The sequence below is a fragment of the Argopecten irradians genome, chromosome 7, assembly GCF_041381155.1.
Source record: "Argopecten irradians isolate NY chromosome 7, Ai_NY, whole genome shotgun sequence".
Taxonomy (NCBI): domain Eukaryota; kingdom Metazoa; phylum Mollusca; class Bivalvia; order Pectinida; family Pectinidae; genus Argopecten; species Argopecten irradians.
The window spans coordinates 21,937,190-21,964,284 of NC_091140.1; the positions used below are offsets into that span (position 1 = coordinate 21,937,190).

Consider the following 27,095-nt stretch of genomic DNA (forward strand, 5'->3'; position numbering starts at 1 on the left):
AGAGCCAAGAACCTGGTCCTCTTCCCCCAAGGATATTTCTGGACAAATTTGGTTACAATCTATGCATATCTCAATGACTAGTAGCGGTTTAAAGAATCGCCCCTCCTGTCACAGGAGGTCAAAAGCCAAGATTTATACACTATTGCCCTTTCCACAAGGATGTTAGTCAAATTCGTAACAACTATATGACTAGTAGCGAGACTGGTAGCGAGTGATTTTAAAGATATGTTGACGGACGGACGTCGCGCCATGGCATAAAGTTCACCTGCTCTTCGGGCCAGAAGACCTAAAAACTTATATTTTCTATTTTAATCATGATGACCAGACATCAACGAAAACAATGAGATCACATGGAATATCTCTCACTACTAGTATATAGCCAAACTTAAAATACCCAGGTTCTAAAAGGACTTTAATGTATCCTGACCGACATGTGTTTGGTTTAGTTAAGTAAACTAGAGAAATAGCATATAAAAGTGTTGGCGCATTAATGTTGGCAAAGCCAAAGAGAAATCATGTTGAATAATAAGTTTTTTGGTCCCCGTCAACCCCCAACCCATAGATCAGTGTTTACTACATAGCTGAAGTACATATTTGAGGAAGGCCTGTACACAGGTGATGAATCTCGACAAAAGGAGTATTTCCGAGAAGCTACCTGTAGTTTTGTTTTCGTTTCGATTATACTTTGTATAAATGTTTATCAGTAAGACATAACACACGTGTTGCATGACAACCCCTGAAAATGTTATCGATAAGTAAACAAAACGTCTGTGTAATCAATATAAGTAACCTAGAGTTTATTTCAATGATCATCAAGCAATGGGATCAATAAATGGTGTATAACTTGAAAATATAAACGTTTATTTCAAAAGGTTGTAACATATCCTATAATCATGCAATATTTTGTATAATATAATGAAGCAAACAATTTATTTCTACACAGTTATGGTATGTAGCGAGGTATAGTGGGATCATCATCCATATAGAAACATATGTTATCTTTTTGGCCAAATTAAGTCATACACACGATTTCACAGTAGATAATTTAACATTACATCCTTTTTCGCTTTTGAACGTATTTGCATGTGTTGTTATTTCATTTTGTTTTAATAAAAGCACATTTTATCTTGTGCAAATTGAACAATTAAACATTTCAAACTGATGCCTTTATCATTATCACACTCACGACGTCATACCTTCAAACAGTTCAGGTAGCAGTGAACAGTAGATTTGAAAATTCAGCAAAATAATGTGCAGGCTTTAATTATGTACACACAGCTTTTTAACACCTATAAAAAAGTATATACATTTTTAATCTACACAACATTTGCAATTGTCATGCAGAGTTCATTTTTGGACAGGTCTGCTTTTTGTTGTTTTGTGAGCCTGTAAAAACCATCGTAACCAAACTGTCGTGATAGCGGAACTGAGCCTATTTCAACATAGGTATAAAATCAAACTTTTGAGCAATCTTACCCCGTACCGCGGCTATCAATTTTCTGCTGCTACAGAATTGAGTTTTAACGTCTTAGCCGCACATTCGATACCCTCTAAACCATTAATCTCGAACCCATTTTGGGGAATTTCTTTATGCAAATGTGAAGCCTAGCATATAATTCTCTAGATTGAATTCACCAATTTTAGGACATATACATTTTTTTAATTTTTCATGCATATAATAAAACAGGGGCTTTCTATTAATAAAAATCTCACCCATGGCCATTCGGTCTAACTGTACACTGCTACCTCAACGTTAAAATGTTAAGTTTCATTTTCAATTCACTGGTTTGACCTACATTACGTAAATAGACTCCAAGGCAATCCAGTTATACGGCATTCCTGAAGCTGCCATCAATAATAACATCCGACAGTGAGTTAGACAAGATGAATTTTAGTATTGTCTTGATTTCAGTTGGAGTATGTCTCCTAGGTAAGTCAGTGCACGTGGTAATCCATTACGGACTTGGCCAAGCTCAGTTCAATTATAAGGAAGTAATAAGTAAACTATGTATTCACTGAAATTCATACTAACTGCAATACACACATATACATATAGTGTACATTTAGTCTCATCTGCAATTCATATATTTTTCACATATGTTTTAATTTTATGACTGTCATATGAATTTGATGAGTGTTACATCGTACTCTAAGTTTACACAATGACAATGTTGATCGATTATAATCCTTCCATAATACTATGGTGCATCTTTGTTGGGTATATCGTTATGTTATTTACTAATACTACATCGCCTCCCACATTAGTCGTGGAAACGCTGGCGTTCATGGAAGATGGTGGCATAAACAAACTGAGCTTGGCCAAGTCATCCTTTACATCAGTCAGAGTACATGAACAGTGATTGAAAAATGTATTGCCAAAATCTAAAAAGGGTTGAACTTCAAACTTGTGGTGAATTTAGAGACTTTGCATGGAAATCTACTTCTTGGTCATGCTGGATCTTTTGAAATCAACGTACAGACACATCCAGATGTAGGATAAGATTCATAATAAGATTAACCGCCTCAGGGCTCAGTTTCACGAACATTCATTTAACTTAAGGAATTTATTAACTTACAATTCCTCATAGAAAAACATTACAGATTTCCTGTAATACTTTTTCTATGGATAATTTTTACTTAGTTAAATCCTAAAGTTTAAGGAACGTTCGTGAATCTAGGTCCATAACTGATAATATTGGGCGTGTTTTTTTTTAGTTTGTTTTATTCTTTTTTCCCCTATTTGTTAGTTTCTGGAGCGATTGCAGGCGAATGCTGTGTAGCCCACATTGGAGACCCAGTGACACAAGACAATGATGCTATATGGTGTAAAGACTATTGTTGTCATAACAACACACGGTACTACTGCTGTGACGACATCAACTCCCGGACAGACAGCGAGGACAGGGAGAACCTTTGTGCTGACTACTTCCGTCAGCATGTGTGAGTTTAGTCTGTATTTCGACCCAAACTGCATTACGTCTATATTTCGACGTGTCCTATTTGACTTTTTTTTCGATTATGTCCACATTCAATTAACACTGTCACTCAGTTTAGTCACTATACAATCATAGATAACTCACATTCCATTTAATCTGTAGCTTCTCAATACTCGATTTATAAGCGAGTAGGCGTTAGCTGAACTTTATGTAACAGGAGAGGAGAAAATGTAGCGGCCAGACCGGGATTCGAACCCGGGACCTCCGAACACTAGCCGAATGCTCTACCATTGCGCCACCTGGTCACCGATGATCGAACCAGCCCAATCCAGCTACAATTATTTGAAAATGGTTTATTTAATCTGTCTAATTCTGAATAGGTTTTACACCAGTAATTTATTAAATCTTTTTGTTTTAAATTGATGGATGCAAAACAAAACTATATCGTCAAATTTTGTTTTCATAGAAGTACTTGGGTTTTTTGGGGGGTTTTGTTTGTTTGGTTTTTTTTTTACCATATTTCAATTAACTTTTGTTAACAGTTTGGAACAATAGATTATATGTCCATTATCATTTGTTTATTTTGTTATGCATAAGTTAGGTGCTACACTTTTAAATTTGCGTTACACCACAGTAATATTTGTTTATGTTACAGATGGGTTCCCGTAGTTATCGCCCTTGGATGTGTCGCTCTAATCGTTGTCTGTTTCATTTGTTGTTGCTGCTGTTGCAAGACAAACTGTTGTAAGGTATACGCGTATGTAAAGTTCAAGTGAATATTTTCAACTGCTCTTTATTGCATAGGCGAAATATGACTTTTCACATGTTTGGATTTGTACCTTTCATGCAATTTGTACATATTCTACTTTATTGGTATGTTAATTTTTTGTATTCACGAACTTCTACATATAGTCTATTTACGATGCTTTTAGAATGTTTTATGTACTTATGATAACCATATAGTTAACACTAATGCAATGTCCTGATGTAAATTATACTTGTCTAAATATGTAACTATTGTTCAATAAAAATGTTGTTATTTCTATTTTTAACACTAACGCAATGTGATATTATAACTTGTATATATTTGTAACGATGTAACCACATTATATTAAAACATATAAGGATTAGTATTGTTATTAAAATAAATGTCCTTTTTTTACCTCGTGTATAAATATAAAAAAAATCATATTACATGTAATAGAAATGCGTTGCTTCCGGTTTCAGATTAATTTTTTTTTATATTTCTTTTATTTTTCCAAATTATCGTACATGTATAATACACAACATTATATCAATCATACTTCCACAAACAGAAAAAATAAAATCACACGCAAAGACACACATACTCCTCACACAAATAGTCATATAAACAAAACACTGCACAAAAGACAACACTAAAACTACATTTTGCAAAACATAACAATATACATTAGAAAAGCATTTAGATTAAATTATATAACTTTAAAAAAGACTATGGTGGTCAACTACTTGGAAAAATATACCTGGTAAAGCATTAAGAGAGAAAGGTATGGCGACAATTTTTTTTGAATAATCATGATCATTCTAGTAAACTTTGCCATTTTACCCATTTCCTGTCAAATTTAACTTTCAGTATATTATCACTAATTTGTATATTAAATTTCTGAATAGTGTACTGATCTTTAATATGATTGATGAAAGCTGTGATAGATAATGGTGTGTTTAGACATCTGGACTTATATATATACCATTTAATCATAAGAACTATTTCATTATCAATTTCACTATTTGTTACTCTATTATGAAATCCGAAAAGCAATGTTTCTTTATTAAATCTAAAGGGAATTAGCAGAGCATCAATAAAATATTCCAAAGTGTTGTAAAACTCTTGAATTTTGTAACAGTCCCAAAATGCGTGCTCAATAAGTTTCTATTTCATCGTTACATAGCGAACAATAAGGGCTTTCTGTAATACCTAATCTAAAAAGATGAACATTTGTTGTAAGTATATGATGGTTTATTCTATACTGTAGCCACTGCAATTTTGTATTTTGAGAAACAAGAAAAGGGGTTCTGTAAATCATTTTCCATTTATCATTGTCAAAGTTAAAAAAGTCTTCCCATTTTTTCCGTCCTGTTGCAATAGTATCATTTGAACTGAGTATATTGTAAAAATCTTTTGCACCTTCTTTACTCTTAAAAGATATATTGGCATGTAAGGGAAATTTAGAGTTACATTTGTCATATCATGATTGGCAATATATCTTCTAACACTAGTAGCAATGCCTTCAAACTGGAGAAAGTTGATGTTTAAATCATACCGTTGACAAAATTCGTTGAAAGTATATAAAATGTTGTTTTTTTTATAAAATCATTAACTACAGAAATCCCTTTTCTGTACCAATCGTGATAAAAAATACTTTTGTTTTCAATTTTGAATAAATTGTTATGCCAAATGGGTGTTTTTAATAGTGATTCAACACCTTTTTCCAGTGATGTATTTTTTTGTTCTAACATATACCAAGCTTTTAAAACATCTTTCCAAAAAAGATTTTTACATTTTTTTATCACAATGAAAAATATATTCATTTCCACAATATGCTAGTTTATTCAAATCAATAAATGTTTAAACTATGGTCTTATATTTACTATCTCCAGTGAGAAGTCTCCTTATCCATATTAGTTTTAGAGAAGCAATGAAAGAATTAACATGCACCATATTAAGACCCCCTTCATAATATTTCTTAATTACCACATCTCTTTTGATTTTGTCAGTTTTACCATTCCAAAGGCAGTCGAAAAGTTCTGAATTTAGTTTTTTAATGAAATCGTCACGAGGATTAGGTAAAGAGATGAACAGGTGATTAAATTGAGATATTAGTAGAGATTTTATAACATGTAATTTACCTATGGATGTAAGGATTCTTCTTTTCCAAGACTGAATAAGAGATTTTAATTTAACAAGTTTTTTTATCAAAATTTAGTTTTGGTATACGATGAAGGTCAACATGGAATTCTATGCCTAGGAGAGTAAACTCAGTATTTCCCCATTTCAAATTCCACTCAGGATAAAAAATTTCATCACTATATTTTTTATTGCCAATCCAAATTATTTGAGTGTTGCTAGAATTTATTTTCAAGCCAGATAATTTAGCATATTCTTTTAATTCTTTCATTGCTTCTTTAAGAGACAATTTTGATCCATCTAAAATAAGAGAGGTGTCGTCTGCATATTGAGATATTAAAATTGGCTGATTTTCTACACTGATGCCTTTTATGTTATTATTATTCCGAATTCTGATGGCTAAGATTTCTACACAGAGAATAAATATATATGGAGAAAAAGTATTGTACTGTTTACTTTTTAAAAATGAAAAAACTTCTTTTCTTTTATTTTTATCCCCTAACCCTTGACAGTTATCAGAGATTATTTTGGCACCTTCCATCGTACGGTTATATAGCATTAAGTAATAGCTGACCACATTGAATATATTGAAGAAAGAACTGTAAGGACATGAATATGAGACACAAACAAACACAAAAAACACAGAGATTTAAAACAATACTTTTTGGCATAGAAATAGCCTGTATGAACATTCCATTACAAGTCTGGCCAAACAAATATATTGAAGAAATATATGTCTTTTGTAATTTACAAATTTACCTCATGCACAAGAACAACTTTTACTTAATTTACAGCAATTTGATTTTTTCTCACATCATAAACTTATACGTAAACATACTAACTTTGTACACATGTAAAGTAAGTTTTCTGAATGTATAGCAGAAGATAATGGAACTGAAGAAGAATAGCACACCAGTTATCTCCCTTTTGCAGTACCAGTATTATGGATATACATGTACAAATAAGAGTCAAATTTTATTACACTGTGTGGTTATCTTTTAAATATGAAAATTACCATTTTTGTAAAAGGGATTGCTAGCTATATAGATAGATACTGGAAATTAATGACACCAATTACTCCAAGATTAAGTCTGATGTCTGTGACTTTATATTAAGCATAAACTTCATTATTATATTGAAATTACCAGAAATGAAAATAATTTAAACACTGAAATCAGAGCTATTAGATTTCAATAAAAATGGATGCAATGTATAATAAGTAAATGTATGTAAATCAATATTGTTTTATCAGTATCTATTTACGAAGAAGTATTGTACATTTACATTGTAAATACACAGATTAATTTTAATAAATCATTACCCCTGCTAATATGGAGAGTGCAAGGTTTTGAACTTTCTTTCGGTGATTGAAGCGTCATATTTTGAAGGGATTTTTATGACGTCACATTCACCGGAAGGTGCGACTAATGAAAGGTAAATCATACTATATCCACTTTGTTTTGGTATTATGAAATCAACGTATTCTAGAAGTATTCAAAGATGATGAAATCCACTTACAGAAAGCAAACACTCGATTGAGGAAACTACGGGAGAATCGAGCTGCTCGACTGAAAATTAAAAAAAAAAAATACTTGCAAACATGCAACTTCTTTGTAGTCAAAGAAACACACACCAAGATGCATATCATCATGAAAACACATTTAAATCTACAAGCTTATATTTCTACACAGAGAATAAGTATATGGAGAAAAAGTATTGTACTGTTTACTTTTTAAAAATGAAAAAACTTCTTTTCTTTTATTTTTATCCCCTAACCCTTGACAGTTATCAGAGATTATTTTGGCACCTTCCATCGTACGGTTATATAGCATTAAGTAATAGCTGACCACATTGAATATATTGAAGAAAGAACTGTAAGGACATGAATATGAGACACAAACAAACACAAAAAACACAGAGATTTAAATCAATACTTTTTGGCATAGAAATAGCCTGTATGAACATTCCATTACAAGTCTGGCCAAACAAATATATTGAAGAAATATATGTCTTTTGTAATTTACAAATTTACCTCATGCACAAGAACAACTTTTACTTAATTTACAGCAATTTGATTTTTTCTCACATCATAAACTTATACGTAAACATACTAACTTTGTACACATGTAAAGTAAGTTTTCTGAATGTATAGCAGAAGATAATGGAACTGAAGAAGAATAGCACACCAGTTATCTCCCTTTTGCAGTACCAGTATTATGGATATATACATGTACAAATAAGAGTCAAATTTTATTACACTGTGTGGTTATCTTTTAAATATGAAAATTACCATTTTTGTAAAAAGGGATTGCTAGCTATATAGATAAATACTGGAAATTAATAACACCAATTACTCCAAGATTAAGTCTGATGTCTGTGACTTTATATTAAGCATAAACTTCATTATTATATTGAAATTACCAGAAATGAAAATAATTTAAACACTGAAATCAGAGCTATTAGATTTCAATAAAAATGGATGCAATGTATAATAAGTAAATGTATGTAAATCAATATTGTTTTATCAGTATCTATTTACGAAGAAGTATTGTACATTTACATTGTAAATACACAGATTAATTTTAATAAATCATTACCCCTGCTAATATGAAGAGTGCAAGGTTTTGAACTTTCTTTCGGTGATTGAAGCGTCATATTTTGAAGGGATTTTTATGACGTCACATTCACCGGAAGGTGCGACTAATGAAAGGTAAATCATACTATATCCACTTTGTTTTGGTATTATGAAATCAACGTATTCTAGAAGTATTCAAAGATGATGAAATCCACTTACAGAAAGCAAACACTCGATTGAGGAAACTACGGGAGAATCGAGCTGCTCGACTGAAAATTTCAAAAAAAAAAAAAAATACTTGCAAACATGCAACTTCTTTGTAGTCAAAGAAACACACTCCAAGATGCATATCATCATGAAAACACATTTAAATCTACAAGCTTATATTACAGTGTACCTACATAATGTGTACATTTCCATATTGGGTCTTGGTGAGTAGTGTCTATGGTCAGTACATTGTATAAGATAACTCATCCCTGAATTTTTAAGTTAGAGACCCTCGTTCGACAGTACTAAAAATACCAGCTTTTTAAAATTGTCTTTTTTTTTAATATTAGTATATGAAATACGTTCTGATCGCTAGTCTTGTGAGTCTGGTATGAAGTTGCATCCCTCAGACCCAAAGGTTACTTTGTAAGATGGATGATAATCTGGATTTATGATGGTCCTTTGTAATAATTATTGTTATATCCCCAGTGCCTCAATAGTTTCCCAGGGCATTAGGTCATAGTAGTAGGCCGTGTAGACTACATCAATAAAATCCTCGACTGATCAGTTGTTGAACAGCCCATTTCACTATGGGGTCGCAAATTGTCTGTATACAACATTTGTTTGACAGTGGAAGTATTATGACTCCAAATCAGGCTAGTATTTTGGTGCGTCTGGGCTTCAATCTAGATGTTATGAACAAAATATTACCGTGGATCATGGCGCCCCCCATTCCCCCGGCATAGAATTATCTTTGTCCGTCAACGACAGAAGTGTTTTTGTGAGCTTTTCCTTGTTCTTTAAGCTATTTGATACACACAGGTAAAAGACACTTTAAGTCTGCATGGAGACAAAAACATTTCCATTGCCAATATCAAAGATGACTACTTGTCAGCCATGTTTTCCAGATTTGCCCAAATAATTAGCACACCTAGGGACTAAGGGGAAGCTATAAGAAATCTTAAGAAGATACCTCCCGTAATTTCGGATTAAAATAGTGATAAAAACCTTAAAATGCCAAAACCAATTATGACTACCTGTCGGCTATATTGATTTATATACACCAAGGGAAACATGCTAATCAAAATTATAGGGAAATCCCTTTATCGTTTTTTTTTTAGATAGCTGTTACAAACTTCAATAGACAAAATCCACCATGGCTTACCATGGACCTTTTTCTTTTTTTTTCTCCGGTCTGTCTAAAAATATTAAATGCAACCGAACCGAAGACACCGAACAACACACCCCATCCGGTTACATTATACTGTCAACGACCTATGGATCACATGCCAGCACGGATGGACGAAAGCCGGTTGGAATAGCCCATAATCTGATGGGTTTTTTTTCACGTGGTTCCATTACTGCGGAAAGCATAATATCTACATGCCAGGATTTGAAACCATATGCGGTCAGCATATGTAGAGATGTTGGCGAGATTTTACTCGTGCCCTTACACACACACAACACGCACGTTTTTCTTTACACAACCCAGGTTAATCCTAATTATAATGAGAATTATAGGTATGCTTATGGAAATCGTTATGACTTGCATTATATTTTCAAAGAAGAATTAAATTTTTGGAAGTCATTTGATATGTTTTGCGTCCCTAGATACATTTTCCTTGTAACATTCGACGTTTACTTTCCTCCACCGGGTACTTGTTCTGCTATAATGTATTTTCACTAATGCAGTAGAGTGTAACTTATTGCAGCTTATCGAATAATGATCGGCAATGTTAAAGATTTAATTATGTTCTATGACATCAGCCGACTTTGTTGGCAACAATCCCACTATAGTTGTAAGAAAGAGACTATTATTGTCGAGTCCTTAGCAGGGAGTTTAATATGTAAAAATATGGGTCTTGTGTCAAGGAAACAGTTTGGGTGACGCCATGACATTGCAATCGTGTTGATGAGGTTGTGTTGTTCTTTTCAGCAGTTTGGAGCATGTGGAAAGTACTCTTTGTTGTTGACTTCAGTTTAACGGTATGGTGATGTTGATCATCCACGTAAGCGGCTTTAACAAAACGAGACCCTTTTTGTAAATTTCTGTTCCTTTTGATCGACTTTTCAGTAGCGTTGCATCCTCGATTATCCAGGGCTTCCGATCACTTAAGATCTCTACACCCCTGGACTATCTCATAGTAAAACTGGAGGCAACAGAATAGAACAGGTAACTAAGTCATTTGATGTACATCAAAAGAGCCGTATAACGGCACACTGTGGTTGACTCTGTGACTTTGATGTTAGGCGTTGCTCTCTCTGTAGTCTGTGATTGGTCAAATGTTTTCCGCTGAACTGCCTTCAATTTCGCTATGAAATAGTCCAGGGGTGTAGAGATCGTAAGTGATCGGAACCCCTGGAATATCGAGGATGGTAGCGTTGAGACTCGAGTGTGTATGGTTATCAGGAAGTTTGTTATCTTGCTATTGGTAGTTCAAATGGCCTGATCATCAAATAGGGATATTTTTCGTTCTAATATCGTGTTTGTCTTGTACAATTTTTCATTTGCCGATTCTAGCTCGAAGATCTATGCAAGCAGACAGATTGCCAACTTCTGCGCATTTGGTAGTTGTGTGCCTGGGCTTTTTATCATCATATATTTTCTCTCTAGGTATTTGTCATTTGTTATAACATAAGATTTATTCTGGTTCAGAAATATCATAAGTTCTCTGAACTAGATCTCATTTAGTGCATTACTATTAATGGTTTTTTTTTATAGTATTTTTGCTTTACAACTGAAAAAAAATCTTGATATTCCCAATGATTGTCAATCTTATTCCTAATTGTTAATACTACATGTTCTGTCAGTTGATTCAAAATGATTTACAGTTCTAATAGAGAAATAGTTCTTTCCGAGTGACGGTGTTGATCTTTTTTGGGAATATTTTATGAAATATTACTTCACCAGTACTCCAATACACATGTATTATTGGCAGGAAGGAAAGCAAAGAAATTAACCGTCTCAATTAAAGCTGGTCGCCAGTCAGTTATCTTGTTTTTGGATTGGTCTCTAAGTCAGTCTAATTAAAATAGACTTGTAATTCCGCTCCCACTACGATACTATATAGCTACGTACGTTACACTCCAATACAAGATCTAGCAATACCCCGTTAGGGGTCACCTTGTATTGGAGCGTAACGTAGAGTATCGTAGTGGGAGCGGAATTACAAGTCTAATTTTAATTAGATTGGTCCCAAAATGTGATTCGCACAACTAAGATCCAAAAGCAAGCAACATATGAAATTTCAGAAAGATTTCTCAATTGCTTCCTAAGAGTGGCAATGACAACCTTTCTTTGTCTCAATCTTTTAAGATGGCCGTCTGTTGGCCATCTTGTTTGTTTCCGATTGGACTGAAAATGGGAAAGTCGGGGATATAAGGAACATACAAATTAAGTTTCAGAAAAAATAATGACCCTAATTGTAAAAAAAACACGCATGAAATTGGAATTTATTCTAAAAGTATAGGCCTAAATCAAAGTTACAACACTATTTTTATTGGTGTGCTTTCTATCGGGGGTCCTGTTAAGCTTTTATTTGATAATTATCAAACAGGAAGCCCCTTTGGGCCTGTATCGCTCAGGCTAAGAACACAAGATACCAACTTGAAAGTTTTGATTTGAACTTAATCTATTGATTTCTACAGAAGGATTTTAAAGAATCATCCCTCATGCCCCTGAGAGGCCAGGCCCACCGTTTATACAAAATTGGTTCCACTTCACCCAATGAAGCTTCAGACCAAGTTAGAACAAAATCCCTTCATTCCTACAGAAATTTCCTATATTTCCCCTATACGCCCCTGGGGGACAATACCAACCATTTGCATAAAATTGGTTCCCTTTCACACAAGGATGATACAGACCAAATTTGATCAAAATCCATTCAGTCATTTATGACTAGTAGGGATTTTCGTGAAAAGTTGACAGAAGATGGACGGATGACGGACCAGGTGAGCTTAAAACGAAATGCAAAGAAGAGACCCTGAGGGCCTGTATAGCTCACCTGGCTTGTAATGCCAAGTAATGTTCTGAATACAGTATCATTGTTTCTTTTCTGAAGGAATTTAAAGATTTACCGGTACCTCTGATTTCCTTATAAGACCCCATTCTTTCTGCTCCAGGGGCTCGGAGCCAAAATTTATACAAATTCTAGATCTGTTCCCCTTTCCTCAAGGATGTTTCTGGCCAAATTTGGTTACAATCCATGTAGAACTCTATGACTAGTATCGACTTATATAATTTACCTCTATTTCCCCCTATTGGGCCATGCCCCTCCTGCCCGCAGTGGGTCAAAGCCAAAAATTTATACAAACTCTCTTCCCCTTCCCCAAGGAAACTTGGTTACAATCCATGTAGAACTCTTATATGACTAGTAGCGATTTAAAGGAAATGTTGACAGACGCCATGACATAAGCTCACCGGCCCTTTGGGCCAGGTGACCTAAAAATATAAGACTAAGACATAATGGTTTTGTGTTTTAATCGTTTTAATGTTACGCAGATCATATTTTTCTTCTCTTTCGATGAATGTGACCAGAAGAATATTCTGTATTTTTGTTGGATATTTTACATGTTTCTTGTAATGGAGTATCTCCTGAGGATGCTAAGGACACACATAAATGCTGAAGAACATTTGGTTCACCTCCTAAATCATCAGACACAGCGCCAAGGGCTTGATCATCATCACTGAAACATGAACAAATTTTGTCTCTTGAAGTAGATATCTGGTTATCAGAATGTTGGTTGACGTTTTCTGTAGAAATGATAGAGTCCATGGACATATTTCCTGAATCTGAGGTAAAATTCATTGAATCCTCAGATGTTTGACTCTGATAATCATTTTCCAACAAACTTGTTTGACAGTTTTCAGAGTCTATATTGTCACACAAGACAGATGTCTTATAATTTACATCCACAATCTCTATAAGATTCTGTTCCATTTCCTCATCACAATGTCCATTCTTGTCAACAATGTCTACATTTACAAAACATTTTCTCATCTCTACACAGCTACTGTCTCCATGACTCCTGTCTCCATGACTATTGTCTCCATGACTACTGTCTCCATGACTATCGCCTCCATGACTATTTTCTCCCTGACTACTGCACTGCTCCTTTTGTGAAAATGAATTGTTGTGAGTTAGTCTTTCCGTTAGTTTATCCTTTTGTGAGGCCGTGACAGCACTGTCTGAATACTCATCTGACTTAATAACCACACAACAACTAGTATTCACAGAATTGAAATCCTTGTTTTCTCCTAAACCAGTGGTGGTATCGTCAATGCCTGTGGAATCTACATGTAGTCTATCCTCTACTGAAGCCGTGATATCTTGTGTGGCAGTAACGTTGACATTGACAAAATCATCTGATTTAATCTTCCGTAGAACAGAATTATCCTTCTTAGAATCTTTCCTAGATTTCTTTGCCTTTGGTGTGGTGACTTTGTGCTTGTCAGGGCTCTCTGTTCGTTGTCTGTGCTTATCAGGGCTCTCCATCTCTAGTCTGTCCTCAAAAGGTGTGGTAATATCATCGTTATCCTGGACATATTTCTTCTTTACACCCGACAAAACAGCAGCCATAGCTTTCTTTGCTTTCTTTGGCCTTTTCTGAAATTCATGACAATGATAAGTGTTGAATATTCTGTTCTTTATCATATTACTCATTATTCCTTGTATAGTGTTTAAATGATGTTCAACCAACTGGTTTTAACAAATTGACTTATTGGCAAATTTAACCATAATGTTCAAAAGATATTAATGCAAGGTTTTTAAATGTAAATTTAAGAAATTACTATTTATAATAACTGCTCATTTAGAAAACATTCAATATCAATGTGGTGCACTTCTACTATTCTGCATTCGCATATTACAGAGTTATCTGCCCTTTCAAGTACACAATGATTGTGACATCATGTGTTTACAAGCATAATGTCATACTTTTCAGAGAAAAGGATCTGAACTTCCCTAACAAAATAATGACATTTCAATATATACCATATTAAAGGGAGGTAACTCTGTAATATGTCTAGATGGAATAATCAGGTTACACCAGGTGGCATTTTTTAGAGGGACAGGTAGTGAAAGGTTTACAAGGCTTACCTTAGGATGTGGCTTATCTGGGTTATGTACATCTTCATGTTTCTTCAGTTTTTGCTGAAAAGAAAGATATCATAAACACAAATCATATGATGGTAAATTGCAATTTCCAGCATTACACTTTCAAACATTCAGAGTTAATTGTTAACATTGACCTATACAATGTGTTGTTTTGAACTATCAATGTAACAAAGTACAATGTATATTAGTATACATGAGATACTGAGTTATATATAATCCACAAAAATATGCAAAGACAAATTAATTTGCAAAATTTAAGTTCAGGTTTTCCCACAAAATAAAGTTTGCATTCAGTCTGATGTTTGATGAACACATGTATGTACAGAATGTGCTATTGAATGTAAACATACCTCTGAGGTAAATCGCCTGTGACAACCTGGGTGTGGACACTCTTTACGATTTCCATCATGGTAGGAACGAATGTGAGCCAGAAGATTTCGTTGGTCAAGATAAGAGCGTCCGCAATTGTCTCGTGGACAAACAAATTGTTCTCTCTCTGATGAATGAACACTCATATGCTGCTTCAGCCAACGCTTGGTACTGAAGGTTTTCTCGCACTGTGGGCACTTTCTCTCTACAATCGAGATTAATATAACGTTCAGATGTCTACCTTATGTAGCAATGCATTACAAACTACTTCCTTAGTTGTCCAACAAAATTAGTGTGATCATTATTAGTCTAAAAAATGTAAACATTTTAATATTTAATCATATTCTTATTTCTATTTTGAAAAAGCACTTAAAACTTTCTTATATGCTTAGACATTATTTTTCATCTGTAATTGTTTTTTCAAGGGAGATAACTCGACTTACCCAGAGCATGCTGTGTAGCTTTATGTTTTCTAAGAAGTGTCCATTTTGTGAATGACTCTGTGCAACCTTGTTCATCACATTTGTATCCTATCAGTAAAAATAAACAAATCATGAACCACAAATATATTGTACATCAATGACACTTTACACTGTCCATTAACTACTCAGAATTCACGAGTTACATCAGCTATATAAATGTCAGGGATCATTTTGGCTGAACAAATGCATGAATCATTTTCAAGAATTTGACAATTTTAAAGGGGCCATTTACAAAGAAATATAAAGACATCCCTTAGGGCCAACGGCCAAAGGGCCTTCTCCAAAATGATCTCTGATATATGCAAACATAAAACAACAACCCTTTCTGATGATTTCTGGAGTTAAATATAATTGTAATTTACCTGTATGCACTTTTTCATGACGGTGTAATTTGCTTGGCACCAGAAACCTCATGCCACATCCTTCGTATGAACACCTTCAAAGAAAAATATGAACATTTAGAATCCGGGCATCAAACTCCCTAGCATTATCAATATTAGATAATGACATATATTTTTAAAACCTCATTGTTTTTGCTTTTAAAAATATACGACATAAAAATAGTCCGATGTGGTACTTACAAAAAAGGCTTGATCTTTGTATGTTCAAATTCATGTACTTTGAGATGTTGATTTTTCCTGAAAGATTTCCCACATCCATCATATTCACACTGTAAAAAAATCAATTTCCACTGTAAGTCTGTAAGATCTTCACAGTATAAAATCCAGCATAAGCTGCTCATACGGAAAAGTATAGCAAGTCTACAGATGGCAAGCCTTCTGCTGACAAGCAAAAATCTTCCATTTTATGTTGATATATTCTGATCTTCTCGACATATAAATTTTAAGATTACATCTATTATTAACTCATTAAATTATATTGAAAATAGAAACAAAATAACAAATCTGCTGAGTACCATCACATGTGTCCTGACAGATAAACAGCATACCAAAATCCATCTATGTGAAGTTGTTTGACATTTTCTGACACTTGCAGTCATTGGTCGATTACTTACCATGAATTTACGCTGGCTGTGTTTCCTCTTTATATGTTTATTGAGATTCTGTACCAAGGTGAAGGTCATCCCACATCCTTCAACTGTACAGCTGTATAAAAAATGGACAAATGAAAAAATATCTTTCACATATTCGCACTCTTTAAAAGATGCTATGTGCACATGTTAGCATTGATGAAAACCTACAGTATTGGACATTTTCATATAAACACTACAACATACACTGTGTCATCAAAATTGTACCATATTGTTACTTGACTCTCTCTTTAAATATAAATGAAGTAGTTTAGACCGTTTTCAGATGAATTTGCTTGAAAATTGTTATAAATATACAAATCCTCAGAAACTATTGACCAGTCAGTTTGCCTGTTGACCGGTGAGGAATTTTTGCCCAAGCTTACAATTGTGGACATTTTAAACATAGATGGCACCAGACCCAACTATTCTTTTGATGAACAACTTTCTCAACAGGAACTACGACAAATTTAAGATTGCATTACAATGATTTATTCAGGTGACAAAACAGTTGTTTCTTGCCATGTCAGTCAGCAGTAAATCTCTTTCTGCTCAGTATTGGACCAAACATATAAATTCCTTTGGCCAGTTTATAGGGACATGCAGTAAGCTTACGGTTTGGTCCCAAACTTTTCAGTAAAAAAGTTTAGATTGTTAACTGACATAGCATGAAATACCTGTATACTGTCATCAAATCTATCTTATAATCATATAACCATATAAACAAGGACATATCTAATAAAAATAAATGTTCACAATTTGTTCAGATATCAGAAAATTATTCACATGTTATCGAGTCACCAGGCAAGTGGGTTTCTTTATCAAGAGTATTACAAAGCAAGCCTCTTATAACTGAGCCGAGTGAAGTTAAACAGTGCCTACCGAACTGGCGCCTGTGGAGCTTCATCAAGCACATGACTGTTATCTTCGTGTCGGCGTAGATGGGAAGAGCGTGCATATCTTTTATCACAGCCTGGAACTACACACTGAAATGGTTTCTGGAATGTAAAAAGTGATGCACGCTGATAAAAAATAGAAATATGTCTGTTAGACATTAAGTGCTCGCTAAATCCTTAATTTCCGATATGAAATCATTCTCTGCAATAGGTGTACGTAGCACTTTCGCTCATTATCCTTGGGATATTGCAAGGAGATCAGATGGTTTACGCCCTTGGTTCATTGTAATAAATACTTTCCTTTACTTCATCAAAACTTTAAATGTGAAATTACTTTAAAGTTCTTTGTTACATAAAAGTGTGTTTATTATCATATTGATATTGATACGATACACTTGTTTCGCTGTTCAAAATAGTAGTCCGCTAAAACACCGTCCAGTCTCTGTGCATGTGCACGTGGTGAATTACCTGTTTCATGCTTGAACGCCTTTCTGGGGTACATTAGATCTATAGAGCTCAGACACTCACTGATATGTTATAATGTGTTCTTTTTATTCGGTTTCTCTTATGCAAAGCTGTGTAATTTGCAAATGGGGTCTATGGTCACAGGGTTAATAAGCGATAGTACAACATACACCTAGGATCTAGGATGATGCGAAATGAATTAAAGTTATCCGTTTCGTCACTTTTTTTTTTATTGACTATATAAACCTGAATTGCATTGTATCATTCCGGAAGTTTTCAGTCATTCAGATGCTTGGAATATCGTGACCGATGCAAGAGTTTGTATGATACGTCGCTTGAAGTTTACACAAAACAAATGGGTTTAGCACCGTGTAATGTCATTGTTGTTAATTTATAGTAGATTATTGCTGACAAGTATATCTTAATATATGTTTTTGAAAGTTTGGTGTCACTAATTCATGGCGAAATCTATTAAACGGTATCAGACACTTACTTCAGGTATCGCGTGTGCAGTTGGAATCTGCGCGTAGCGGATGTACACAGACTCTACACCCGACAAGGATTTTAATAGTGTAAGTACGCGCGCACTAAAAAACTTCACCAAAATAACTAATAATCTGAAAAATGAGCAAGTGAAGCTAGATCTTCTGAAAATTGGTCGTCCCACGTGCACATATATATGGCATGGGAGTTCATCTTATAAAATATGCTCAATCAAACAGGAGAGTATGCTAGTGGTGTAAAGATAGTCAACTTATTGACTTATTACAATAACTTTGCTCTCAATAGCAATAAGTCAAAAGCTCATCGCAATATTGCGAATAATTATTGATTGTTCATGATATAGTATCTTTTTCCAAATCATATCCTTTTAATATATCCTATATTTAGTTCAGGATACATTAAAAGGATGTGCCTTGGAAAATTATTTCCTGGAATTTAGGTGGTATGTATAGAACCCGGGTTGATTTGTGTTTGGGAGGGGGAGTACTGTAGCAGGTTTAAATTGTACATAGTAATACAGTCGCCTTCTAGCTTTGCGCTAGGATGGATTGTATACAGATATACTAGAATTATTTAAAGAGACAATGCAGTCTAAGAGAACATTAAAATTTGTACATATATCGGGAAAAAAAACAGTTCTAATGGAAATTAGATCAGTCGGTTTTACTGTGATATGCCTGAAAAGCCCATGATTGTGACATGTGTGTAGATGTTCAAACTCACTCGCAGTCCGCCATTACACATTGTGGTCGAACTTATATGCCGAACCCTGTCCCTTGCTCGTAGAGTAATGCAAATTTTGTCTAGAAGTGCTCAAATCGCTATGACAGTAGTATGTTTACCTTGGGGTACGGACAAAAGCCCCCACGGACAAAAGCCCCTTAGGACATAAGCCCCTAGGACAAAAGCCCCTTGGACAAAAGCCCCTCCATACTAATGGAAAAGAGGACAAAAGCCCCTTCATTTTTCAAAAATAAAGTAAAAAAAATATATATATTTGTACCATTTTTTTTCTTCAAATATACATGTAGTTCAAAATAAGACACAATGTAATAATTTACTGGATTATTGGGATTTTATTAAAAATATAAATAAATTGATTTAATGATTTATAGAAAACAATGTAAAAAAATCATATTGATGTTAATCTAATTATGACACTATATGATAGAAATATTTTGTATTAAACATACTTTCCTAATTATCTATATATAATCAATGCAAACATCAAGCTGTTAGCCTGGTAGGTGTGTTATTATAAAGTAAACATTAATGGCTTCTTGTATATATAACATTCTAATGTCTATGTATACATGTGTGTACATGTTTTTTTTATTCTTTCTTTGATATCAATAACTCAAAAATTAAAAGAATTCAAATGATCACATCATAATTATACATTTTTGTTATGTTTGACACTCTTCTCTTATAATACCAAAATGTATCAAATAGCAAACAAATATTTAAAAAAATAGAAATAAGAAAAAATACATTATTTTATAAAGAAGGGGCTTTTGTCCGGAGGGGCTTTTATCCTAAGGGGCTTTTGTCCGGAGGGGCTTTTGTCCTAGGGGCTTATGTCCGGGGGGGCTTTTGTCCGGGGGGGCTTTTGTCCGGGAGGGGCTTTTGTCCTACACTCGTTAACCTTATTAGGTGAATTGTCTTGCCTAAAAATCATTTTACCACCTTCTCAGTGGTTATGTAGTTTATTTGTTTAACGTGCGTGACTTGGCTCGGGTATGGGTACAGTGTCTATATTGTATAGTACTGTCTATATTGTATAGTATTGATCAACAATTTGATATTTCAACGATATTAATTAAAATACTAAACAAAGACGCGGAATTTGTCAATATCTTACGTTATATGTTTCATAAGAAATGTAGAACAATACATTTATGCCATATTTTGCTTCTTGGTTATGTAAAAGAATTAGCCTGAGTGAATTGTCCCTTTAATTATTTGGAAGATTGAAACATTTGATTTTATTTCTTATTTTTTATTATTTTTTTTTTCTTGTCGAATACCAAAGTTCATCAATGTTGTTTTGATAAATCTCATTCTGTATGTCATTCAATCGTTCATATTTCAGCTGTATTTTGCAGTTAACGTTACAGTAAACTACATGAAATCCTGGACTTCAGAGACCACAATTCCTTCATTTTAGGAGCAAACAACAATTGTTTTGAAATGACCTTTCAAACATACCCCGGTGTTAACAATTACGTTTTATAACGTCCTACAGTCTAGTCTTACTGTCTACAGTCCTATAATCTGTCAACCCGGAACAACCTGTCAGTGTCAACACGTGGTTTAGCCCGATATATCCTACTGTATATAATTTGGTCTTCCACTGATTCTGAAAAAGGTCAAAGATTATTTTAGCATATTTACCTCTCCAGTATGTGACCTCTGGTGAATTTTTAGTCGACCAGGTCTTGAAAATGTTTTAAAACAGTCAGGAAATGAACAAATGTACTCTGTGGATGTCGTCACGTTGTTATCGACCGCCATTTTCTTGTTCTCGAATTTTTTCGTTGAAGTACACAAAATCGAGAAAGGTTCCGAATGAAAAAGATGTTGACTAAAATTAGAGTAAACAGTGCGTGTTCGGATTGCCGGATCTCATATCATATATATTAGACTCTATGTACAGTAGATAAGATAATAAGCAGAGTAAAAGAAGATTCCAAAATTAATCGCCTTACAAATGCGTGCAGTCAAAGAAGTTATGCTTTAAGGATGTATTCTTCTGAGAAGTCATTTTATAAAACTTTTTCTCACATCCTAGAGTTTTGGAAATAGGAGTTCATGCCATAGAAGAAATGAAAGAAAAAAAAACCATATATCCGTGTGCTCGTTTTTGAGCTATTGTCATTCAAAGATACCTAGTTGACAAAATGTTGGATTTTATAGGATTTTTAACACAAAAACATTTAATACCCCAGACATGTTATACATCTGAAGGCTGCCAATTTAAGATTGGGGCCTTGGGGTCAGCCTTCAAAAATATAAACAAATGTCCCCACACAGGAGGGCTCTCATTCACCACACCACTTACACAAATGTACATGTACTAGATGACTCATCACATTCATACCATTAACATTAAGACATTTATCACGAAACAATATCACTTTCACTCAATCTTTCATAGTCTATCTATGATTAATGGATAGATAAATTGAAATTTAACAACTGTACTAGAAAAACATATCAGCATATAAATGTAGTCTATATAAAAATCATCTAATGTTTCTAATCATATCTACAGTATGTATATATTTGTAGAAGATAGATTTATTAAATCTGTTTTAAACATTAAATATTTGTTGGATGTCCTGTCATGTTAAAGTAAATTCTTGTATGTTGTTTTGTTTTTGGGCAGATGTTTTATGAATTTTGTGCATTTTAAAAGGTGCGTTTTCAATTCGGTTATGTTTAAGTTTGTCTTCTTTCTTGACATCAAATATAGGCCTACATAGTATTTTAAGTAAAGTATAATAAAGTTGATTGACTCTATCTCTTCATTACAAAGGTTGCATGTATCATTTGGTACTTTATTTATCATTTTTAAGTATGAATTGGTTGGAAGTATTTTGTTTTGCAATCTGTATTGGAACCAGTGAATATTTTTTGTCTTTTGTTATTTGAAAAAGAATCTTGTAATAATGTTGCTAAACTTTCTGTGTAAAGTGTGTCACATTTTCCCATTTTGTCTCTGCTATGTTCCTCAATGTATTCAATTTATTTAGTTTATCATACATATCTTTGGTTCCTTTTGTGTTTTTTAGTATAATCTGAATGTGGTGGCTATAAACGGTCTATAAAAGTGTTGTTTTTTTTTGTTTTTTTTTGCCTTTTGATGTTGTTATGTCTACAATAATGTTGAATCGATCGAAAAAGTCCCCTAAATAATAAGAAATTATCTGACAATATTTTAAAAAGTGTTTTTAAATTCTTCGAAATTAAAAAGAAGACCCATTTTCATAGAAGTGTGATTGGTCTCCAGTTTTTATCAGAATTTTGCCGTTTTGACCATATACACGATCAAAGATTAAAGCCATAATTTCCTAATGAGGTGTTTGATATGTATTGATGTTTGCAGAATTTATTTTCCAGTGGTCTTCTTTAAAAATATACCAGTTATGATTAATGAGACTCCTATTTTTTCTCAGAACAACAATATATGATACCCCTTCCCCATAATTTTGAACTACAAAATGCACAATTTTCAGCCATTTTTGCCAAATTCAAACCTTTATAGAAAAAATATGGTATTAAACTTTTGTAAATATTTTGCATATCAATAGGGAAAAGGGTTGCATCTTTCTAAATGGCCGCATTTATAATGAGTCATTTCTTAAAACCCCCGTATAGAAAATCTAGTAAGAATAGTAATGTGAGTTATTGACAAAATTTGCAACTGGCAACTTACTTGTACATGTACATATATATTGATAAATTGTATTTGAAAATCTCATAACTTCTTTCTTCTATGTCTAATCGAGACTTCAACGGGCCTGAAACCTCAGAGGAGTATATCCTTAATACACAGAGCTGTCAGCACTAAATATATATGTATAAAAAACTTTAATTTATTATACTGTATAGTAAGTTTTCAAGTAATAAAAATTTACCATTATTTTTTAACATCTGCTTATTTCATATCATAGTCAAGCAGATAAGGTGAGAATGATACCTGCCTCATCATTATTGTATGATAGTGAAAGGTTTATAGGCATTTTCGCTTGGCTATAACTACTTTTCGTTTAATCATTGTTTTGTTAGTATAAAAGTTAAAAAAAAAATTCTTTCCAAAATTGTACTCAAACCATCTGAAAATTACTGAACTTTTGTAACATATCAAAGTTATTCTTCTGTACGTAATTATTTAAAAGAGTATATATCTAAAAATAAAACCTAAGAACACACAGATGTAAATCTGCCGATCGTGAAAATGGCGGAGTTGCCAATCGCTATGTAAATATGTTTCTAATAGTATTTATCCCGTTTTTATCATCTTATTGACTACGTGATACAGTGTACCATCTCATTATGCAAAGATAATCATCATTTTGTTATAATGAATTAGCTACCGAATGCATAAATTTTGATATCGAGATAAGTCATCTTGTTATAACGAATTCTGATATAAATTGAATTATCGTATACGTTATCTAACTTGTTGTATTGTAACAAAAACAGAAACAAAACCAAAAAAGTGGGAAACTAGATATGATAGTATATAAGCTTCCGTTTTTTCCTCTACACCAACGCCTCACTTTAGCCGTGAGGCGAGCCCTAGTGAGGAAGTCTCTGTGTAGTACTTTCTGTTCCTGATTTAAGTGCTCAGCGTAAAGGGAGTGGGACGACTGGTTTGCTTGTCAGTATAACATTTATGTTGTTCGATGTCTTTGGCGACATGCTCAGATAGCATTATAAAAATGTACCGCAGTCTCCTTAATGCTAGGTTTACACTATGTTCCCGGCGACATCGGTAGCCCCGTTTGCCCGAAACGTGCTGCGCCGTGGAATGTTGGCTATTTTTGTCTCTGTATTCAAGTTGAGCTAGGTCTTGTGAAGTTTTTGCCACGGTCTTTTACGGATTACGTGGTGGACCGTGGATGCAGGGGAAAGTGCTGTTCTCTGAGGTTAAAGGTACACTACGGCTTTAGCACGGTCTATCAAGGATACCACTACGTTCTCTCTAGGCCTGTTACGATCTGATGAGGTCTGCTACGTTTTACACGTTTTGATCAAGCTCCGATACGCTTTTCACAGTCCGACAAGGCTTACTAAGGATGAAAGTCTGATTCCGGGCCTTTTTGGAGCAAATGAAACAATATTTATAGCCGAAAATGTTATTTCAAACACTTTTTAATTACAAAATGTGTTAAAAGAAAAGGAAATCTTAACTATATTTGGTATAAATATATAATTATTATAGCCGAGTGTTTCTACGCATTTTTTTTTCTGTAATAGTTCTCACTTAATCTGCCTTTTACAATAATAGATTTCGTATAATTTGATGGTTTAAATGTGTTCGATAATGACTATTTCTATCTATTAAAACAAATAATTCCAAAAAGTAGCAAAATGCACCAGACAAGGCAATGATACTCTATCATATATTGCTTGCAACGTAAGACCGTAATAGGACGTAACACGCCGTATTACGTCGGGCTTTCAACCGCTACAAGCCGTGATGTGCCTTGACAGAACGCATCAAAACGGCTATCATCCACCTTGACTTGCCGTCAAAACCTTGACAAACCGGCACAAAACGTGCAGTCAATCTGAATCAACCTTGGCAAAACGTGGAAAAACGCAACAGGACGTCACAAAACTTGAAATCATCGTGAGATTCCCGGGAACCATCTGGAAGTTTTGTTACGGCCTCGTACGCGCTGTTACGTTTTGTTACGTCAATGCCATTTTATTACGTCCTGTGGCGTTCACCATCTGTACCGTGACTGCCGTGGCAAATTTTTTGACAGTTTAAAAATCTGGCACGGCATCCACGGTAATCACGACCGCTCACGTTTGTCTATCACGTCCTTCTGCGTTGTCTCACGTTGTCTCGCGGTCACCACGTTTTGTCCACGGTGGCCTGAAACGGGGCTGCTGTGGCCGCCGGGAACATAGTGTAAACCTAGCATAAACATGAAGGAGATCGAGGAGGACGTCCTTAAGTGGTATTATCTGTTTAATTAACTAACTAAGCATGTGGCAAAGGTCCTTATAAATGGTTTAAAGTGAAAGATGAAAAACAAGCCTCGCATATACAATGTATGTTGGATGTTTTAATAAGACATTTTTGAACAATTATTTTTTGGTTGATTTCAAAATAAGCAAATCCTGTTACACATCAGGTATGCTGTACGTTTCCACGAACTTACTGTATACATTTATAAGGTATTGCTCCGACAAAAATAACCATTCATTGATAAAACAGGCCTACCGCATTTATCCCGTCAGTGACCGTTGACCATAGTATAGAAGATGAGTTGCCACTGAATTAAGTTATTCACTAGTAACCAAAATCAGTGGGTCTTATTTAATTCGAAGAGAAGACCTTCGTATGCAACAGTAAATAATCACCGGGTATACGCGGTTTCCGCTCCTCAAACTTAGCATTTTTGACATATTAAACGTATTAAGAAAAGCTTCAAATGAAGAGAATGGTCAGTATTATCCGTTTGCCGTGGTCACGATCGTCAGTTAAATAAAATGTCTATAAAGTGTGATGAAGATCAAATAATTCAACTTCGTCTTGTAAATCCGAGATGAACATTCCCATTGTCTACGTTATTTCACAAATATTGATAAAATATTCCTGTTTTTATGCCGGTTACTGTGAAATATACGCCATTTAAAGTAAAACTATTGCTTAATCCTATAATATGGTAATAATACCTATAGTATGGTTTATAAAACACAGAAATTGATTCCATATTTTGACTTGATATTTAGCCACGTATTTATGAGTCCTCACGGTTGTAGGCGACATCCATGTTACCAAGTGATTTGCTATTGGCACCTGTCCATCCCGATTATAATTATACAGATTAGATATATATATGTGTGGCTGTGATACTCGTGACGACACTTGATAACGACGACTGTGACGCTACCCCATCTCTCTGGCTCCTCTCGCGCTGGTTTACAGACTACGTGACAGTATATATCTATATAACCTCTCCCCGTATACCTTACCCAGTCACTTTACACCGTGACATGGTTCTGGACCAGGGACGCGATATAGACGTTACCTACAAAGGTAAGTCATTGTTTTATATATATATTGGTAATGTAGTATATCTCGGTATCAGTTATTTCTTCGTTATCTAACCACGGGCTAGGCGATGGACTCTATGTCAAACTGTTTATAAATATTATAACATAGATAAATATTGACAAACAGAATTTCATTGCATTATGTTGTTATAATCTAAACATTTCCGCAAAATGCTTACCAATAGGCTTCTTCAAGTTTTACTAGAAATACTTAAATACAATAATTATAATTGGCAAGGCCAAGGTCAAGTCTGTGTATTGCGTGTTCATTAAAAACATGCGATATTCTTGTGATGAGAGTTCCCGTAGAAAGATATACCAACAAAGTAAAGTACATGAACCATGACGATATAGACAATGACCCAATATGATTGGGTTCCGTTCGGTGCCGAAGAACTTTTTTCTTCCGTGTCCTTTCCCAGCCATCCTAATGATCAGATCATACAAGATCTACAAGGCGCACGCATTTTATTATTATTACAAAAAGTCACTAGATTTGAAACAGTATGTCTGTTGTTTTCTTTTCTAGTCAATGGTAATTTTTCAAATTATGTTGTTTAACTAACACCCGGAATAAATATGGTAATAATGACTAAAACATTTCATGCATTTATTATTTTACCAACTAAGAATACAGAAACCAACATATTCATGAAACATTCACCAACAATACTAACAAAAACATAATGCTGACATTCGATCTTTTGAAGACTTGGCTGACATTATCTTCAACATTTAAAATATCATATGATATTCAAATTATCCTATATTTCACAGAAAAACATGTACTTCTTACGCACTGTTTTTATCATCGGCAATTATAAATAC

At 34.1% G+C, this 27,095-nt stretch overlaps 2 protein-coding genes across 3 annotated transcripts in view; one reads left to right on the forward strand and one right to left on the reverse strand.

Annotated features, from left to right (window-relative positions):
* Positions 1–13,071: 13,071 nt before the first annotated feature.
* LOC138327851 (uncharacterized) lies at positions 13,072–21,016 on the reverse strand. The gene is made up of 9 exons (XM_069274268.1): positions 20,862–21,016; positions 17,485–17,600; positions 16,588–16,678; positions 16,154–16,242; positions 15,935–16,008; positions 15,534–15,620; positions 15,072–15,295; positions 14,704–14,757; positions 13,072–14,211 (listed from the first exon to the last, which is right to left on the reverse strand). The coding sequence occupies exons 1-9, from the start codon at positions 20,979–20,981 to the stop codon at positions 13,108–13,110; spliced, it is 1,959 nt and encodes a 652-aa protein (XP_069130369.1). The 5' UTR covers positions 20,982–21,016; the 3' UTR covers positions 13,072–13,107.
* Positions 21,017–25,778: 4,762 nt separating this feature from the next.
* The window catches only part of LOC138327852 (P protein-like), a 28,983-nt gene continuing 27,666 nt past the window's right edge, over positions 25,779–27,095 (forward strand). For both annotated transcript variants that reach the window (XM_069274270.1, XM_069274269.1), the window contains exon 1: positions 25,779–26,250. The gene's annotated coding sequence lies outside the window, so the exon portion shown is untranslated. The remainder of the gene's footprint in view (positions 26,251–27,095) is intronic.